At 38.3% G+C, this 21,725-nt stretch overlaps 1 protein-coding gene across 1 annotated transcript; it reads left to right on the top strand.

Moving 5' to 3' along the window:
• The first annotated feature begins 1,614 nt into the window (after positions 1-1,614).
• LOC752081 lies at positions 1,615-21,321 on the top strand. Its single transcript, XM_030972309.1, has 8 exons — positions 1,615-3,031; positions 4,590-4,756; positions 5,400-5,580; positions 6,099-6,425; positions 9,491-9,790; positions 15,409-15,578; positions 16,515-16,748; positions 17,289-21,321. The coding sequence occupies exons 1-8, from the start codon at positions 2,437-2,439 to the stop codon at positions 17,646-17,648; spliced, it is 2,334 nt and encodes a 777-aa protein (XP_030828169.1). The 5' UTR covers positions 1,615-2,436; the 3' UTR covers positions 17,649-21,321.
• Positions 21,322-21,725: the final 404 nt, after the last annotated feature.

Genomic DNA, 21,725 nt, shown 5'->3' with positions numbered 1-21,725 from the left:
TGTCTGGCGTGCCTTTGGCGTGTATATTCATGCGTCGAGCTCGGCGCACGTTTTTGAGCATGCTCAAAAAATCCCGACGCACACAGCGAATGACGACGCATGCATAGCGCTGGTCCAGCGTTGGTCCAGCGCGCTCGACGAACGAGTAACGAATGATGACGCACGCCTAGCGAACGACAACGCACTGGCCCAAATTGCAAATTTCCAATGCGCTGGCCGTGCGTTCCCCATGCGTCCTCCCTGTGTGACCGGGCCTTAATCTAAAAACAAGATTTAGTTAGAAATCAAATTCCAATGTGAAACCCCTAATCACCAAACATTGTGCATGGGTTATCACAATTGTGTGGGCATACCTCGAGGTATTATCATGTCAATGCATAGTATTGCTGCCTTGACCCTGAATGTTGCAGCTGAACAAAAAAAATGTTGAACTAAACTCATGTTTCAAGTTTATCATGCAGTGGCATAACGTGAGTCCATCTATTGAGGGGGGACATGCACAATGGAGGGCGGGGTGTACGGGGCTTACCCTGAAAGTAAAAATGAAAACGTTCACAAAAAATTGATTGGGAGGGGCATGTGTCACCCGTGCCCCCTTCGAATACGCCTCCGAGTTAATTCATATTAGTTTGTAGGTAAGTTATAACACACATCTGCTCCCTGTCATGGTTGTAATATCGTTTAAATACAAATGTACTATAGCCTCGACCACCAAGGTGGACAAGAGCAATGAGCTTTGTGAAGTAATTTTTTTTTATTCACTAGGCTCTACTGCAATGACTGTTTGTTCATTTGGTCTCTACATGTTCTAAGTTATCCGATCCTGTTTAAAAATAAGGAAAAACCAGATTCCAAATATGAATGTGATTTCATAATTTTGAACATTTCGTTACGGATGTTATTGTAAATCTTGAAAAACCACATTTACCAGAAATGACTATTGGCAAATAATTCAATTTACATCAATATATGTTAAAACCCCTCTAAAGTGTTGGAAGTCCCCAAAATTTGATGGCAAAATTTCACTTAAATTGTATCATAATGTGAAAGAGGATGTCATTTAAAATACACTTCTGCAAGGATTTAAACAAACAATGTGTTTGAAGTCAAAAGATGAAAGAATGCAAAATTTAGGTTTTCTGCGTACAACAGAAAACCTAATTATGAATTCTTTTATCAATATTTGTCTTGCAACACAATTTTTTTTTTTTTTTTTTTGGGGGGGGGGGGGGAATCTTTGCAGAAGTGTGCCTTTAATATCAATGAAATCCTCCTTCACATTATGATACAATTTAAGTGAAATTTTGCCATCAAATTGTGGTGGCTTTAACTAGGCCTATATTTTCAATAATGTTTGTCAAGCATCATTTCGTTTTTGTACAAACGTTGTATTTGTGGTTGTGACTACCCAGTTCATATTTAAATCTATAGTTTATTAAATAAAATGTTTCCCTTTGGCGAACCCTTTTTACCATTGTGCATTGTCCTTGGATGTACAGAGGTGGGGAAGTATCGTGAAAAACAAATAAACACAAAGGCAATCATATTAATTTTAATGAAAAAATTGGATGCTTAATTATTGTTGTATCACTATTACAACATTTCATTAGGTCACATGATAGCAGGGAAGGTCTATAATTAAAGAATACGTTCATCTGACCATATAGTAAGAGGTTGTGGTAACGATGCATGACTTGTCTTTACATCAAATGTGTCAAAGCGTATGCCAAGCCGCTGCCTGTCCCTATTATAAGGATCATCCCGCATAAACGCGCGGGAAAGACGACGACACAAACCCCTTGTCGTCTGCCAAGAGAGGGTCTGTCAACAGCGGCGGCGGCTAGAGCCTGCCATTTCTTGCCAGAGACGTACACTTGTGAGGACCTGTGCGGGCCACCTACAAATCGCTCTGTTCCAGTTCTTTTGACTCATGTGTTTTGGTCATTGACTCATTCTTGCAAATCAGGTCTTACGTAGTGCAATGAGTTTTGAATTCAGAGCTACTGTTAGATACATATTTCCGGCTTCGAAGTTTTAGACGCGCGCTATTTTCGCAGAAGTTAATATTTTAGTTTCACACAGGGAATACAGTTTACCGGACAGCTAGCGCCGGGCGGAGATATATAAGACGTGGATTCGCGAAGGATTATCATTCCAACGCTATTAGCAGAGAGAAAGGATACTCTCATATACAAATATCCAAACTTACTCGAGTAAAGGATCAGTGTGTAATATCAAAGCGGTTCTTTCTTCATTAAGGACACACATTTATGATTATTTCGTCGCTTGTTGGGTGCAGTTGCTTTTGGAATTAAAAGGAATATCATTGTTCGTGATCGACTGACTTTGGAATAACTCTCTTTATCATTCCAAAGTCAAAGCAAACAGCGGCACTGCCAATATTGGTTTATTACTTGTGTACTGTCTAATGAGAAAATGAACACGATGGAATTCATATTGATCAGATGTGGGAGGATTGCAGGGGGACGGAATGCAACAAATAACATGTCAAGGACGAAACGGTTACAAAGTAAAGTGGCAAAACAGACGATAACGCCGCTCTTAATGATAATTATGTATTTCATTTCATCATGTCATGCTACAGATCCCGGTCAATTGAGATTAATGGGGATGCACAACGGGGAAGGCATCGTCGAGATCACAAATCAAGACCAATGGGGTCTCATCTGTGCCAGCCGGTGGACGATGTTCGACGGCGATGTCGCCTGCAGGCAGCTCGGCTACGAAGGCGTGACGCGAGTCATGCGGGTGACGCCGGGTCGCGAAGACCGTATCAACGCCCAGGTCGTGTTGAACGGCACAAACTGTGAGGGTATGGAATCCCGACTTGTAGACTGTGAACATTCGGGTTTCGGGAATTTTACGGAGTCGTGTCAGCCGATGACGTTGCCTTGGGTGTCGTGTATAGGAGCTGATATTCCGGAGGTCACAGATGAAGTGGGTGGAGGAGATCTTGATACAAGTAATCATGTACCTGTACTGTCTGGAAGGATATTACCGCCTGTCGCAAGTAAGCTATTATATTGTTATCCTTTTATGTGATCGTTATGATTGTACAGGTATGTTCATGCTTTAATACTTATATAATTAGGGGTCATAAAACTAGTACCAGTATGATAATATACCACCATAATATTGTAGTCTTCGTGGTATTATTATGATATTCATTGTAAATGCAACATACATATTCTTAGTGAAACGATTAATACTTCAGGTTGTAAACTAAATTGCATTAAAATGTGTTGCTTTAAAAAAAAACTTTAACAGAGGTATACATTCATAGAATTTCTAATGACTTCTTGATATGTTTTTGTTAATGTTGTATGCCATCTCTTATTTAAAATTCACAACACCTACAATATCTATCATCTTATTTCATTTCTAGATCAATCTATGAATTTGGGTTTCAAACAATTGAGTTGAATGTATCACTTCTCTTCTTTCCAACCAACATGGCTAGATTCAAAGATTCAACAGAGTCTCTTAAAAATTATTACACTTTTCACATACTTTGTATGATGAAGAAAACAGAATATAACATGCTTCAATTCAATCATTATAGTACTCTCTCTCAAGAGATTTTAAAAGCATTTCCGAGGAAGAACTCCTAATCGAAACTCCACTTCATCATGTACATACTGTCCCTGTTTCAATGCTGCAATAATTTGTTTGTATCACATGACATGGTCATGAGCTAGTTTAGACATGATTGACAATACGAAAGTTTCCGATTTATATTCGTGCTCCATCATGATATTTCCTGTTTCGATGAAATTATCCTATTGGAAGCTTTCACAATACTTACTGTCGAAGGGCAAGTGGGTGGAAGTAAGAATTGGGAGTATTTTTTTAAAAGTATTTGTCGGGAACGTTACTTAAAGGGTAATGGCCACTATAGAAGCTTATTTTTAATTCATATTTCCGTGCTCAAGTGAAATTTTTTAACGTATATGGTATTCTTTTGTAGGCGTTAACGCCGTATACCCTACACAAGCAATATGTTAATTGCTTTCTGGGATCCACGCCTCCTTTCTCAAATGTTTCAAATGTAAATAGATGTTGTCATGAATTTGAATCGGACCGAAATATTTGATTTATTTGAGGTCATTGGTGGTTATTCGCTTGCAAAACTAAATTATCGTGGATGTTATTCGTGTTTAATTTGCTCCTTCCTCTTATCTCAGTTTGAATTATTCAATTAAATAAATTATCTGCTATTTCAAAGCTCATGAAACTTTATTCGTGGTGATATTAATGTGTTATTGAATGTTGTATTGATATTCCTACTGCTGTTGTTGTTGGAATTATTATCATATAAGTAGTAGGCCTATGGTGGTAGTAGTAGAGGTAGTATCGTCATCATCATCATCATCATTAGCTATATTCTCTATTTCTCTTTTCTAGCTGTACCAGTTGAAACATTCCCCTGCTATACCATGTTGACCACCATGGTCACGATATCTTTGATTTGACTTCATTTGCGTGATATAATAAAAGCAAGTGATCCCAAGGCCATATTACTATTCTCGTCATCAATATAAACTATATGCTTTACTTCTCTCACTTAGCTGTACCAGTAGAAACATTCCCTGCGATATCAGTTCGGCATGTTGGTCATGACAGTGTATCACTGAGCTGGTTGGACTGGTATGATAGACTGAGAGCGAGCGATCCAAGAGCTTACCGAGTTCGTATCATCATCAAGTACCGTCGGGTGGAGGTACCAGGAGTACAGGTACTTAACAATGTTGATCAATTCAGACTAATTCTCAATTCGTCAGTCTTCGAAGGACTTGTTGCTTTTTCCCTTTCTTGTTTAAATATCCACTTGCAGCCATATCAGTTTTGTCTCTTTTTTTCGTGCTATTTATAATGTTCCACCGTAGCTGCATGCACAATGCAATCCAACTTGAATATTTAAATTGCTTTTGATAATGGCGAAATATGAAGACTTGTTTTCTGAAGAAGAAAAAAAGATTTAATAACGTTTCGTCCATCGAAGACGTTTTTGATTCAGACGTTTTATGTCTCGACCATTGGTCACTATCTGATACCAATAGCATGTAAATTTCAAAAGAGAATAATGTTAAGTATACAGTATTGTGATGATCGAAACCGACAATGAAACAATAGACAAATAATAAATCGTCATACATGCTAATAATTATGTTAGGAAAACGATGGCAGTTGGAAATTATGACATTACAATTTCATGAAGCAGTATATAATAATCAAGTGGGAGGGAAACTAAAATTCATGTGTCAATTCCATGGCGGGAGCAAAATATACGGGGAATTTTAGTTTGAAGGAGGAGGGGGTCATACAATCTGAATTTCAAGGGTCCATTCCTTCATAACATTTGCCTTTTTTTCATACAGAGTACAGAGAACTACACGATAGCAGCCGAGGTGCCTACCTACTGGACTGACCATACGATTAGGGGTCTTCAACCCCAGACGGCTTACGAGTTCATTGTCGAGTCCGTAAGATTGTCCATGTTTGGTGGCGAGGTCATTGAGCCTCCGAGTGCACCCGTCTATGTAAGGACTGTTTGCGGGGGTAAGGATTCTAATTTTTTTTCATAAGAATTTATGAATGAAGGGCATCGAGATCATACATTCCATAACGAAGAATTTTCCCTTTGCAAAAAACTTAATGTGGCTGCTGTATTGATATGGCATATGAGTTATGTTAACCAAGTTTTTAAATTGTATAGAAAACAGATGCATTTAGTTTAATTGTTAAGTTTGAATAAGTTGAATGAATATTCTAAAATGTATTACTGTTAATGATTTTTATTCCAAATGTAAATGAAAAAAAGATTGATTTTATTTTTAAATCGCTATCTAAAAATAATATTATTTGATAAAACAAGTAGTACAGGTACATGGCCTATTAGTGGCCCATACAGAAAACAGGCCAATCTCGTAACTTTTAACGAAAACGCAATGATATCGAGAGTACTCTCAATCGCGTGAAAGAAATGTGACACCTGCACCCCTTTTCACAACGAGTTTCTCTTAGTAAACTAATGTTTGATCGAAAATGTTTATCCTGAATTCTTAACGAAATCATAGGTCCACCACCGATTAGGCATCTCCACGTCGAAGCTCCATCAAACAACGCTACGGTCCTTCACATCCACTGGACGATGCCCGCCGACAACGGATGCTCCTCCGACGAGTACGTGATCGAATACCGACAGGAGAACCTCGATCAGTGCGAGGAGACATCGCTTCTCCCAGGCCAGACGAACAGGCTGACGCTCGCCGGGGTGACGACGATGACGCATCTCGTCGTGGCGGCATTACAACCCTACTCCAGTTATACCGTCTTCGTATCGGCCAGAAATCAATTTGGTAGGAGTAGGAAAGTGAACTCCACCAAGAGGACGTCGGAAACAGGTATGTCAAGAGTAAAAGTGGGCGGGGTCTTATGTGTGGTCATTTAAAGTCTATGATGGTTGAAGTATTTCAACAAGTTCAAAAGCACAACATTTGTGATTGGGTGGTGCGAGATTACATGTGCTATTTGTTACAGATACATGACTATGCATTCGCAATTCGTCAATATTATCATGTTATTGTGAGCAAAATTTCTCAATCCGTCCATCAATCATCTCTCTTCACAATACAATTTCGCTCCATGAATACAGCATGATATGCGATGCATTAATTCACATTTGAGAAACGAAACCATTTTTATGTGATATGGAACGGTATTTTGAAAATGTAAAACAGCGCACTTAAAAAGAAATCAATACAGACACAATGGTTCAAGGTCGAAAAGTACGGAATACCTGGTCCCGAAAGGCTCTTTAACCTACATATGAGAATCATTTACTGGCATTATACCAACAAACGGAGCGAGATGGCTCATCAAGCCCTGGCGGATTCCAAGGGGGGCCATTCTGCGCCCATTTTTAAACCAATGTGGCATACTGATAACACACAAAATATGCACCCGATTAATATCATAAAATTTAACGTTATTACTATTTTTAGGGGGCTTGTAAATGTTTTTGTTTAGATCCCCCCCCCCCCCTTGGTAAAAAGCTTGATCCGCCCCTGCTTATTAAAGGAGACAGACTGGTGTCACCTAACCGGGTCAAAGAATGACTCGCAATAGACTTGCCCATTATTAGTACGATCACGTGGTACATGTCACTTTGGTTTCGGGGGTTTCCCGTCTGGGTCACGTGGGCATGCTGGTGTCATTTACACAAAGGTACGCGACATGCGGGGAATTAATGCTCTACATTGATCTCAGCTTCAAGTGTTTACAAATTATTTGCACACTTGAGAAAGATTAACATTTAATTTTTCTCTCGTTTTGTTTGACTCTTAAATGTAAACCAGATTAATAGGAGAACGGAACAATCAAAGATTCATTTGGGAACGTTTGGATCACACGTTCAGGGTTGACTTTGTTTCTTCATAGTAAAACAATAAATGCAGCGTAACATGTTCGTAAAATCAAGATTTAGGAATTTTTTTCAGGTAGATATTATAAAGGGCATGAGAAAATGGATATGGATAGGCCTGTTTTAAATTTAAAAAAAAACTATAATGAACAAATTCTTTTAAAATTCTTCTTCCTATGATACTTAGGATTACACCGGTCTAGATTAGAAAGAATTCAGTTTAACTGCAGTACCCTCGTCATTCAGTGATGATTCAACAAGAAAAACAGATTGTGAAGTATTACCAAGATCTTGGTTATACCTGAAGTCTAGATCGATTTCAGTTCAGTTCATTTCAGCTCAGTCCGGTTTGATTTATTGGTCAAGGATAAATATGAAAGTAAAACAAATCATTCTCTGGCTATTTCCGTACATGCCGTAAAGTGACATGTAGGCCTATGACTTACAGTTGCGTGGGAGGTGATTTGATGTTGCAACTTTAAAATGCAAAGTGGGCAGGACGAAATGTTGTCATCACTTCAGTCGAAAGTAGAACCTGTACAATATATGTGGTTTCGGCTTACTGAGTTATTTACAAAAATCATTTCAGATACTTCTATTGGAAATGACAGAACAGCAATCATGTTGAGGGCTTCTTTCGTGAACAATAATCTTCATTAATCTTTGTTTGATTTAATGGTATATGGATTACAACTTTTAGTTAATGATTAGACCAAGAGTACATCAGCATATATACATGAGACGTTCTTAACTGAACATGTGATGAATCCTCCAGTGGGCATCATCTCACGCTATGGACTATCTTTAGACAATCACTAACTCCTCGCGGTTTTTTATTTTTAGTCGTGGGACGAAATTTTCATGAGGTAGCGAAATGAAATAGCCGTGATGAAACATTGAATATACATTTTTGAGCATGAAAGATCCACCTCTATGTAGCTATCTGTCATCATATCTTGTAAAACAAACCTTGAATTGTCAGCACCTATCACCATGTCAACATTGAGATATCCTCTATGACATACCAAGTTCCTCCGAGCGATGAAACACGGCCCTCATGAAAATTGGTTACCATGGTTTACCTCCAAAATACGACTGACAAAAAAAAGATTGAAGCATGGTTCCCACCGTAAGCATGGTATTAGATTCTACTGAACACCGCTGAACGACATCATTCGACCAATTTAAGTATGTGACGATAAACGACAAAAATGTGTTTAAACTTTTTTTCTTGAAAAATGTCCAATATTCATTTGTCTGTTATTACGAAAGTAGTAAAGTTATTGGGGCTCACCCTGGCTATCCGTGATGGCTAGTTACAGGAAAACTATCTAACTTCTTACGACAATCTTTACAAAAAGTTTATCCTTGAAGGCAATATGCACGCTTTAGCTACAGATTTGATTCCATTGAGGATTTAGGGAGTCTTGACGCATGAAATTATTTATCATGTACGAGGAAATTGACAGCTACCGTGAATTGAGATGTTATCTAAATTAACCTCCATGAAATTAATTTATACGATGATGACATTTTTGCAATTCAACATACTTTAGGAGCTAAACTTAACTCGGTCTGAACTGTTGAACTTACTGTAGATGATTTAAGGAAAGAAGTTAAAGACGCTAATAAACAATACGAAACGAAACTTATTATCCTTAATTTTCTCTTCGTCACCACAATATAGATGAACTTCTATGTATAGGGAGAAATATTTATTTACTGTGGTAAATAAGAATACAAACTTAGCATTACTTCTCAGAGTTCCACTCTCCCATAGTTTTGTTAAGGAGACAAGGTGGTTCAGTGGTTTAGAAGTGATCTCGTTACCTGAAGGTCGCGGGTTCTAAACCAACTCGACGCGCTAGTGCTCTTTGGTAACGCAGTTATCATCCTTGTCACGTCCGTTTACTTCTATACAGACGTACATAAGCCAAAGCTTCCTTTCTTAGCAATCAGAAGAATACACACAGAAGTGGTGGATCCCTTTATATGTCAGGTGCAATCAATGTTTTGTTTATTCATTCATTTATTCTTGAATTTCAGTTCCTTCAGATATACCCGTTAACATCAACCACAACTTCCAGAGCCAAAACTCCCTCAAGCTAACGTGGGATCCACCCTCTTGCGGTTGGCGTGGTGGCCACATCGTCACCTACGCCTACATGCTCATCGACATCAACACCGACAGCGTCATCCACAGGGGAAGCACTCGGAGGGAGTTCGTCGTCCTTACCGGTGTCGATTCTCTTCAGAGGTACAAGTTCCTGGTGGCGGCCTCCACGCAGCGAGGTGTCGGTCCCTTCGCTGTATCCGACATTCCCGTGGAACCCAACATCCTGCATAGTAAGTCCATCTATCTTAACGTCATATGAACGAAGGTGACAGATGGTAATTCTTTGGTAATCAGACACATATATTGAGAGCACCCGGAAGGACAGAGACACGTGCGACAGCGGGCTGGGTTTTTTGATAGATAAAAGAAAAGATGTGGGGAAATACATTTGAAAAAGGATGGCATTTACATAATTGAAAGAATACAATAGGAAGTGATATAACGCAACCCCCACCCCCCTAAACAGAACATGAAAATAAAGTGTACGGGTAGACAACGTGAAAATTAAGATAACATAAGTTTTAGGAATATTTGATTGATTTAATCCCATCTTTGTATTGTATGTAAACTAAAACAATTAAGCATAGTTTGGGATCGGCCCACTTCTATTCCGGGTAATGCAATCATAACTTTTTATCTACATCACTTTCCATTGCTACGAAATACGATGGTCATGGCAGGAAGTAGGTAGTAAAGAGAGAGAGAGAGAGAGATGTGAATGAATATTTTGTTGATCTCAACTCGTCAAGGCTTTATTCCAAGCATTGAAATCCCAATCTCACTGCCGTCTCTCCCATTGTCTGGCTATGGGCAATGAACTTCACCCCTTCCTTCTGTCTTCGTCTCCGCAAACCCCAAAATCCTTCGAGGAAATGAAAAATTGGTTTGATTTGATAGATAAAAGATGTCTGACCGTGAGGGGGACAGCTTCTCAAATGAGTGGTATGACAAAGCTCAAGTCTAGCCAGTGATGCATGGGTCGGGTACTCTATATGACAGCTCTCCCGTGGACTGAAATAATGTCTCGTTTAGTTCATGGACTTCATTGGTCGTTTTGATTTCACCAATTGCCAGGTTGAATTTGTACGCGTAGTTAATCTAATACCCAGAAGTATTGAAACCCAAGGACTTTGCTTCTCTAACAACATGAATCATTTGAATGAAAGCAAAGACATTTAAAGAAATGTAGAGACATTCGAAACCGATTTTAAAGAAGGGCATATTGATTACAATCTCAAGTATTTTGTCATTATACGGAAGGCTTCTCAAGTTAAATATTGGATCTATGCTGTCAGTGGGTACTCTTTGCAAGGCGAGCCATTTAACTGTGCATCACACACTCTGACAAAGGTGTTTAACTATAATTATGTCTCTAAACAACTCATTATTGAAAAACCGTCACATTATCAACAGAGCGTCTACCAACCACAACACATTTGGGAGGGTTTATTAATAAGATCGTGCGGTGACCCCGACTTGCACTTTTTGAGTCCACATCGACAGAATTGTCGGGTGATTAAGAATGAATCAGGAGACACGATCCATCCTTTGCTGCAAATTCATTACCGTTTTTTGGTGGAAAATTCATATTGCCTTTGGCAGACACCCAGTCCCTGTGTTCCCCCTTCAAAACTTCTCTTAACAAATAGGAGAATTAGAGGGTTATAAATGAATGATTATTATGATATATCTGAAATCCACGTTCCGTGTTCAGCGGTGAGCTTAAAGTGTTTCCGATACCTAGGATATAGTAGAATGTTAATTGATTTGTTAACCTTCACAGAAGTATTAAGCCTAAGTAATTGCCATGCTAGGTGACTTCCAATTGCTTTTGAAGAATAGTCTGGCTCGTTTTAAATAGATCTGAACAAGATGACATAGACGTTATATAAAGGCAGCGACAAATCCTCATAGACAGATTATCTTTGTAGTTAAATCCCGTTGCACTATTATGATGTTTGATGAAAAAGAGGCAACCGCTCTTTTATTTGGATTCGGATTAAGGGGCAATCGAGACCAATTTAATCGAATAACTGTGTCTGATTTTCCGATTTGTTGTGTATGAAGGACACAACAAAATGATATGAAAGCAGAATAATACCCCTTCGAAGAGAAAGACGGGATGTTCGCTGTCTCTTTTCCGCATGTTAAGTATTAACATTCCTTTCAGAAGCCATATCAAGCACAAAGGGAAGAAAGAAAAGAAATCTGTTTAACTCTCTCACTGAGGTATCAGACAATAATGAAAGAGCTTACGCGAGGAATGTCAAAATACCGAACGCACTTTGTTATGATAAATCTGGTAATAATTGTCGTGAAACTTTTCAACCAGTCTGTTCGCATGCAACCCCACCTCCAGTACCCCAAGTTTACTTCTCCTACCTCAATTTACATTCGACTCTGATAAAAAGTCAGAAACCGGGAACATTTTAATCATACCCCAGATAAAGTGACTCACAAGCATGACAAGTGCGATTTCAGTTTTATGCCGTTACCAAGGCAAATTTATTATCGTCAAGAGGAACTTGTGCTTCCTGATAAAGACGGGGTAATGGTGAATATTGGGATAAAACAATTTTTTTAAAGTAAAGCTTAATATTTTGAACTGTACAAAGAAAGGGCAACGGCAAATCTGCGATTAAAACGATGTACAAATATTTCATTTCTACTCTGTTTATCTCATTCTTAGGTTGATTTGTACTTTAATCATTTTAATACAGCGTTTATTCATTGGTTAAATATCATGTGTCAAATTTCGGCTTCTTAAAGAAAAATCCTAAAGTAGTTTTACCATTTTTTATTAAATGCAAAGACAAATATATACTTAAAATTATTTAAAATTGGCACAAAATAGAGTCTTGTCCTCGACCTTTTCCCTATCATAATCGAGCACGTGTTCTGATTGCGATGGGCATGTCGACTAGGATAGCGTGAGATAATAACACTGCATCGAAAGATTTCCTGAAAATAAAATAAATAGGACAGCTAAGGAAATTAAAGAGGTCAGGGCAAACGTTCCGTTTGATTTGAAATAGCTGACACCCTTTTCCGCCACTACTTTATTTTGATGCGCCAGACAGCTCCTTGAATTATCTACTTATAAATTCATTTCGATTTCTTTAAAAAGCGCGTCTAGTAAGTGTCTCCGATGTCAGCTTTAATAACTTGTTCGTCTGAACTGATGTATGTATCCCTGGCTCTTTGACCAGTTGAGGAATAGCATTATGATATTTGCATATGCTGTCATTGTGTAATATAATGTAGACATCGTCATGGATATCCTGATGGATGCACAAACCATCCCATAAATGGAAGAGAAGATACTGCACACGAAGAGTTTTGAGAAAAGGATTTCGGATTACACTCGGAAAACTTCTCAAACAGGGGGATAAGGCTAATGAGAAAGGGACACTACGAAAAATTGACTAGACGACCTTATACCCAGTGCATGAAGGAGATTAAAAAGTCTGATAATCTAATTTAGGATGAATTTAGGTTATTCCTTGCTGCACCTAAAGTGTCTATGAACAAGCTCCCAAGTGGGGAAGGGGCAGCGTCACCCTTTAACTAAGCGATGACAACGTTACAACTGCAAGTAGACTACTTTGTAGCTTTTATGACTTTGTATAACCCAGTTCCAACAAAATAGGCCAATTATAAACTTTATGAACCGTTTTCGTCTCGATCGGTCCCTAGGAAATTGATGTAATGAAACATTCACCATGTTAATAACATTTTTTCTTTTTCGTAGCTGACACATAATGGTTACATTTTAGCTGTTGTTGTTCTTTGTTTCGTTTTGTTTTTGTTTTTACATAGAATCTATTTATTCTCGAGTATTCAAATCATTTTTGTTGGGTAAATGGGAAGTACCTCAATCAATTCTTTGTCATCTGAAACATATTTTAGCTACAACTTCAAGGCTACCCTTCGTATGACTCACACGATCCTGCCCCCAGACTACTTACGTCACAATCATCACACACACATACTCAGCAAAAAGAGCATCGACGGTTGCGCACTAATCTCTTAAATGATCTAATTAGAGAAAAGTAGGCCGAAGATAAGACAGATATGTGGTTCATGAAACAAACCGTAACATTCCTTAAAATAGGTAAAGCTCTCATGTTACGTCTCTGGATATTGAATGTCATAAACTTGTGAGGATAGAAATTTAAATTGCGTGCATCGCTCTCAGATGGGAGTCCTTGTCACTGTTAAAACTTTAGTACCTCTATTATGGTTTCTCATTAATTTTATGACGGTTGATTAGCCTAACAATGCCAATTATATCGAGACCATTACATCAATCCGTACCGCAGAATAAATTTGTTTTCGAAGGGATCTTTATCTAGCCAAAATGGTGGCAGCGGTGTAGAGACGCCGAAGGTTATAAACGATTTCGAAAAAGATACTTACTATATATTTTCTACAACTAATGACACAAAATGTAAGTCTCAATAAACTTTGATGACGTAATTTTGTGAAAATGATAATCACAAATACACACGCTTACATTATCTTGTCAATACACAATTTCTGTCTGGAACTCCGCGGTAATATTGCAAATCTGTGAAAGGGGTTGCCTTTTCGCTTGGGTTGTGATAACTTGGGATTAAAGCTCAGTGTCCCCAAATGTCTTCAATTGTAATTGGGTTCGTGTTGAAATTTGACTACTGTTTTCAGTCATCTGACATAGTCAAGGGCTGGCAGGGAACATACCCAAGACTGACCGGAAATAATAGGGTTGAATGTCGATGAAATGTGACCGCCATGTGTTGCCTTGTGCATACCTTGAAAGGAAATAACACAGTCCCTGCACGTCCCATATGTCATTTATCATTTCTATTTCACATATTCAAGAGCAAATATTCGAGTAGTAAATTATGACCGATTGGGTTATCATGGTTTCTAAAGACATAAGTAAACCACAATCTGTTTTTTGTTTGTAAGGATCTTGAAGTCTTAAATCGAATGTGCAGCCTTGACGTCGAAGTATTTAGTCCTTCCCACCTAATTAGTTTCCCAATTCCAGCCATAATTGGTTCAGATCTGCCGAAATGCCCAGTGACTAAAAAAGTCGGCATTCATTCCAATGCTTACTCCACTAGAGTAGACCTCGGCAGGATTTGACGGAGAGAGGCATTTGGCCAGCGCCCTTACATTTTTTGAAGGTTTTGCTGGAAAGTTTTCCCCGCTTGGGCTAGGATCCAGGCTCCGACCACATTTTGTGACAAATCTCTTCCCCGGAAACGCTCCATTATTGTCGCCTCTCAACATAATGCTTCAAACTGTTGATAAGTTAATAAAGTCTGCGCGCTTTTACCTCTGCTAACTAGATTATAACTCTATTATTTTGCAAATTGCAAATATCGGTCGATGTAGTTGATGGACAATCCGTTTTAGAAAGCATTATATCTAAAGTTTTATTTTATTGTTTCACAGGTAGTTGGTACGTGATCAATTTATACACTTCCTATGTTACTATATTGCCATTTTTGTAGTTATCAGTTTTCAATCAAGTTTCTTTTATACCACGTGCTGTATTTTTAACCTTTGTCATTTTCATTTTGTTTCCCATTTCCCCTTCATTCTTTCTGCATATACATTTTCTTTCTCTTTCTCTTTCTCTTTCTCTTCCTCTCTCTCTCTCTCTCTCTCTCTCTCTCCCTCTCTCTCTCTTTTTTCCCTCCTCTGCCCAACCCTCTGTCCCCCTCTTTCTCTCTGTGTGTCTCTTTCTCTCTTATTTGTCCACTCCTCTATCCTCTCTCCCTTCCTCTTGATTTCCTTTCTACTTCCTCTCCACTCCCCTCTCCCCCTCTTTACCCTTCCCTTCTCTCTCCTGTAGTATGTGGAATGGCACAGGAGCGGACAGCTCGTATCAGTACAGGGATGCGAGCCCCTAGGGGCGCGGCGCCCTGGATGGCACAACTCTGGAATGTACAATCAGGGCGTATGTTCTGTGCTGGTAGCATCATCAACGAATATTGGATCATCACTGCAGCCCATTGCGTAGAGGTAGGACTATCATTCTGCATTTCCCCTTTTTTTGTTAGGGCGGTTTTTTTTTAAAGGGGAAATATAATTTGTGAATGAAGGGCCGGTCACAAAGCACCGATAACTATGACTATAACTATAACCACAAATATAACTACAACTATAACTTTAATTCTTACTATGAATAAAAAATAATTATGATAAATATGATGACAACTATATTGGTAACGATAGCTATAATTATAGCTAGAACTAGAACTAAACATTTTACTATAAGTATAACTATAACTATATTCGATATCCTAACGTTAATAGTGCGTATTGTGTTCTAAATGATATCCCATCTTATCGACCGAGCCCATCGTTAAATTATTGAAAGCGTTTGCAAGGGGAGTGTCGTAAGTCCTGTCTATAAAACAGTAGGTGCGTCCTGGAGATGGGGGTGAGATCCCGCACCTACCTTCCTCACCTTCCCTCTAAAACCTACTTCATAAGGTGTGAAGTTGAAGTAATGTTAAAGAAGGACCATTGGCAGGATTTAAAGCTGCTGATGAGGGAAATTGTCTCTTTCTCCTTTGAACGATTTCTTTTATAGCAGAAGCCCATATCAACGAAGTGCATATCAACGAAGTGCACTTCAGATATTAAATCAGTAAACAGATGATGAGTATGAATAATAGATTTTAATGAATAATGTGTCAACCTTTCATCGGGAACAGACAGGAATGCTGGTTGTTTCGTTGCTAGTTGAATTTTGCTCAACTGTTTCTGGATGTGCCCTGCTGATATTGGTATCCTATATGCATTTACTGTAGACTATTCAGAAATAGTTAGGAAATGATGTTAATAATGTAGAAATATTGGATATCCACCACTCACAGTTCCTTGCTCTATATTTCTGATATCACAACATTCTAGGAATACATTTTATTTATTTATTCTTGTCATATTTTCTAGGCCCAATCGCACTCGGCTTCGACTCTCAAAATCCAGCTCGGCGACTACGACCGGCTGATGCCCGAGACACATCAACGCGCTTACGATGTCGCCGAGATCGTCGTTCACGAGGGCTCTCAGGTTCAGCTAGATCATGACATAGCTCTTATCAAACTCAGTGAACGCATCGAGTTCAATAACTACGTCAGACCCATCTGTTTTCCCACAACTAAGCTTGCCAAGTCTTTTCTCAAGGTAAGGTTTGTCAAGATGATCTCAGATGAATCAGTAGATTAAAAGTTAATAACCAAATTACCTATTTTACTAACTTTCAGGATTTTGTAGAAGTTAGTCCACTTAAATCCAATGGATTCAAGAATAGAAGCTAAGTCGTATTTTGTGATACCATGCTAATGATGCTATGATTACATATATTACATCAGTAGTTGTATAACTGCACAATTGTTCCTCCCTGCATTGGGAGTGGGGTGGGATGACTGACGTCTTTGGGCCAAATAAAAGAATTTCTAATTTTCGTTGTTTTTTGCCAGCAACAAATTGATTCAAAATTATGTCATCTTGAGTAAAGATGTGATTAAGTCATTTAATGTGCTACATGATGACAACAATTACAAAGAGACCTCCTCACCGCTCGAATATTAATTTCGGAAACGGGGGGCGGGGGCGACAGCCTTGTGTTATTCTTCCAAACGCACATCGATGTACCGTTTTGCATCCTTTCACGACTATTTTCTTCACTCTCTCTCTTTCTCTCACTCTCTCTCTCATTTTCAGAGTGGCAGTTACGGTTCGGTGGCAGGATGGGGACGCAAAGGGGACAACATGGATTACCCTCGTTATCTCAACCAGGTTTTCGTTCCTGTCGTCGAGAGAAAAACGTGCCGGCGGGCGACGGACTACGATTTCACTTCCAACATGTTCTGCGCAGGGTTTCGAGAAGCGAACCGAGGCGATGCTTGTGAAGGGGACAGTGGAGCACCCTTTAGCATGCAACACGCCAATGGCCGGTGGTATATACTTGGTACGGTCAGTTGGGGTGATGCTTGCGATGACCAGGATAAATACGGCTATTACACACGACTGCATAGGTATACCTCGTGGATAAAACGTCACACTAGAGTCACCACAGAGTGATCTGATGGCCTGATGAGAAGAGAGGCAGAAAAACGAACAAAGGAAACTACTATCTCTCTTCTCTCCTTATAAATTTATAAATATATACTTTCGACCAAATTTGACCAGACAAACGAAATATTATCATGACATCTAAGAGTTTTTTATCGTGAATATTAATTGCCTTATTTTGCCATTAGCTCTCTCATTTTACAACCGTGAATCGCCACAGATATCAATATTACTGGACTATTCTACTCGCACAACGGACGAAGCAGAGAGAGTGCACATATCTTTTTATAATGACGCCTTCAATGATGGATTGCTACATATTTGTCATTAGTTGAAATGAGATCATTGCAAAACAATCGTGACAACCGTGGTGATGAAGGCGATTTACAAATGAAGTACATCGGGCAGTGAAAGGACCATTATACCTCGGCGGATTGAACAACTTTTGGGAATAAATTCATATAAAAATCGAAGGTGCAGACAATTTTTAACAATTTTGATGAGAGGTTTTGAATCTACTTCTAGGTACGGAGAGGACGAATTTCGTCTTGATTTCCTAGCGACCAATGTCACAGGTAATATTATACGCTGGTAAAACCTCTTTTCTAAATGAACTCCAATTGTCAAACGCAAATGTTTTACAGAAGATACTCTTCACCAATGGACATTGTTTCCTATATTTTAGCATGAAAAATTCGTAAATATGACATCAGAGTTTTCCCTGGACATTGATTAAATGGAAACAAATGTAAAATATCGTAATTCTAAATCTGCGAACATTGGCGTAAAGTTTCATGGTTGAATTATGAAAGTGACGTTAAACTTGTGAGAGTTACCATAACATTGCTAATCTACTTGGATGTTAACGATGAAAGCAAGTAACATATATAACGACAACAATTATCGTGGTATTCCAATGAGAAATAGGCTCAAGAAACTCTGTGTCCTGAGGTGCTCTTATCTTCCCGTTGGGTTATTTTATAAACACCAGCTATTTCATGTGTAAATAAAATGTTATTTATTTTGACAGCCTTTCAAGATTTTAACCATTCTATGTGAATAATTATATTCTATCACGTGACATTGACATAAAGTCAAATATGTATATAATGTTTTTTTGAATGATTTGTTTGGTATATAATAGAAAGCCCCTTGTGCCTTGCGTAGTGCATTTGTAAAACAGAGATCGGGCTTTTTTGCTTCTTTAAAACAAATGATATCACATGTTATGTCTGAATATCCCTTTCCACCTTCTAACAGGGGAAAATATTGAAATATATATTTCTAATAAACGGTTTCCACAATGCACAATACAATGAAATGAAACAGCTTATTTGCTTTTAGATTTTCAAATTTCGCTCTGCGCTCAGGGGGGGGGGGGTGACTATTAATACACCCTTGGTCGTTTATTTTCTGTTTATATGATGTTGGTGCTCGATTTATAAACTAACAACAAAAACAATCAGGGTTGAAGTACATGTATCTCTAAAATCAGCTTGAAATCATCATTATTTTCTGAAGTTTATAATAGCATATTGAGGTGTATCTCATTGGGGGTATAGGGAACATAGGTTACATAATTATGTGGGGGAAGTAGTTTTGTTTATAATCATGATAACGAGTATGCAACTGAATATGGTCCAAAAATAAGTGGAGACATTAATTAATCAGAAGGTTAAAATAAGGTATCTTTTTTTTCCTCCAGAATCAACTAGAGTTCATGCCAATTGAAGGAACTTTCATAATACTTCGATTCATTATAGGAAATGTACATTTTTCAGCTACAGTACTAAATGAACGTTAAATTGTATTATATTTTAATGAATTAATAGACTTCAAGATCACAAAGTGACCCTCTGTATTAACATGTTATATACTATGAATGAAATATTTGGTTTGACCAGAGAGGGTAAGCCTGCTTTGACTAAGACGTATATCGAAGTAATGTTGTTACTTAAATTTAATCATCTAGTTGAGAACACGAACAGAGTTTCAAAGCTTAACGATGGCAGTAAATACATGTATTTCTATTTTTGCTTTTTGAAGGTACATTCAAATATGGAGACCTTCATTTTCTTGAGCTATTTAATTCTGACATGAAACCATTTACATGTTTTCGTATTACTATACTCTGAATATTCAGCTAGAAAATACAGATGAAATTGGTGCTACTCTTTTACAGTTCTTTCTGCTTATATTCATTTTCTGTACCTGAGAACACGAATAGACAAACTCACAAAATATTGTGTTTCATACTGGGTTATTACGAGGAAGAGATGGTGCAAATATTTTTGGGGGGAGATGTCCTTGTGCTTGCAGAATCACAAAACACATTGTTGTCTGGGAAATAGACGGATGCCCGCATTTTGCGATAATATGTCCAAAGAAAGACACAAGACTTGACATTGAAATTCGCCGGTACTAAAATTAGAATTACGGTCGCTGCATGACATCGATATTTGACGGGAAACCAGAAGGACGTCGACAGTTAAAAATCATTGAAATGACATTCATGTTACTTTAGACGCATTTTTCGAACTTTTATTTTCCTAGAGCACTTCCAGCCATGGGGGAGGGGGCACCTATATTACTATGCAAGTAAAATGCTAAATGATAAGACCATCTTGTGGAATGGGGATGTGGAAGGAGAGCAACCGTGTTTTTACGTTTCCCTGCCCCGTTTAGCTTCTTCCCCGACCTTTTTTTGTTCTTTATCGCCATTCGATGGGGGTATCCCCTGTGCCCCTTTATCTTCTCCACCCCTTTACTCTAGCTTGGGCAACTCCGTGATCTCTTAACTGATAAAGGGTCAGTCGAGAAGACTGCTGGATGGGTAGATCTTGTCTGGAGGTTATGTGTGAGAGGCAAGGAAACACAATGGGCAAAGAGTCTCGGTTCTCTCTCGTCACTCAGAAATACCTTCATCCTGTGCGGGAGGCTCTCCGACAAACTCAATTAGAAGGTGACGAAGATTGCAGAGCGAAACCTAGGAAAAGAGGACACGAGTTTGCCTTCCGCTTGTGCTGCTTTGCTTTTACAGGGAGGGGGGGGGGGTTGGAGGTCGGAGGATCTTTATGGGGAAGATAGTTTACCATCGAAACAATTAAAAGGGATTAACTTATTGTTCTCCTCTAGGATTTTGTTATTCTGGTTTTTTAAATATCTTCAGTATTACTTTTGTCCAAATCAATTCCCGCTCTCTTTCTTTGATTTAAGTTCAATACCTGCCTCATTCTTAATTATGTGCAGACGGTTCAACTGTCGCTTTTCCTTATTTGATAGGGGAAATTAGCTTGGACCGAAACAATTTTGTGAAATATTTGAAATGCTTCAACCAGTTTAAATTGATGATGTATGTGACAGTATGTCTGTTTTGAAGCCTCATGAAAATTTCGTTCTAAAAGTAATTTACAATCGAGGAAATTTCGTGCCAGATATTAAATGCAAGTGTCACTGAAACCCACAAGGGTATGAAATCATTCAACTATAACTTTGTCAAATGCGTTATAGCGCCAGCTATAATGTTGGTTAGCGTTTTTAAGTCTTGTGTAAAATATTTGTTATCAAATGCCATACAGGTCTTTTTATTGCTGAAGATAAGTGTAAGGGTGTCTTTTTATTTATATTTGAGCTTTAGGGAAAATATACCAATAATTTATTAAATAAATTTCAACAAAAAAATCAGTCATTGTTTTTATGTTTGGTTTTCCCATACTATTGTGAGAGCAAAAGGAAAAGAAACGAGAGAAAGAAAGAAAGAACATAAACGAGAGTTAAAGACAAAGAGAGAGAGAGAGAGAGAGAGAGAGAGAGAGAGAAAGAGAAAGATAGGGCGGGATGACAAGAAAGTGACATCCCCCATTTTTTCTTCTTTTGATGTGTGTCGTATTAATCTGTGAAATCATAAAATGATTGGTTTTAACAGGGCAAAATGGTATAAGCATAAAATCAAGCAATCAATTTACATTAGAATGTCTTCACTTCAATATAAAGTGCATGGATGTCTATAGCCGGGCGAAAGGGACTGAGAATAAGTGACCTCATATTTGTCAAAATCAATCAAATTGTGTGCCCCTCTCATTATGT

The sequence above is a fragment of the Strongylocentrotus purpuratus genome, unplaced genomic scaffold, assembly GCF_000002235.5.
Source record: "Strongylocentrotus purpuratus isolate Spur 01 unplaced genomic scaffold, Spur_5.0 spur5_scaffold_6, whole genome shotgun sequence".
Lineage (NCBI taxonomy): Eukaryota > Metazoa > Echinodermata > Echinoidea > Camarodonta > Strongylocentrotidae > Strongylocentrotus > Strongylocentrotus purpuratus.
Note: the sequence above shows the minus strand (reverse complement) of the source record. Positions and strands in the feature narration are given on the sequence as shown.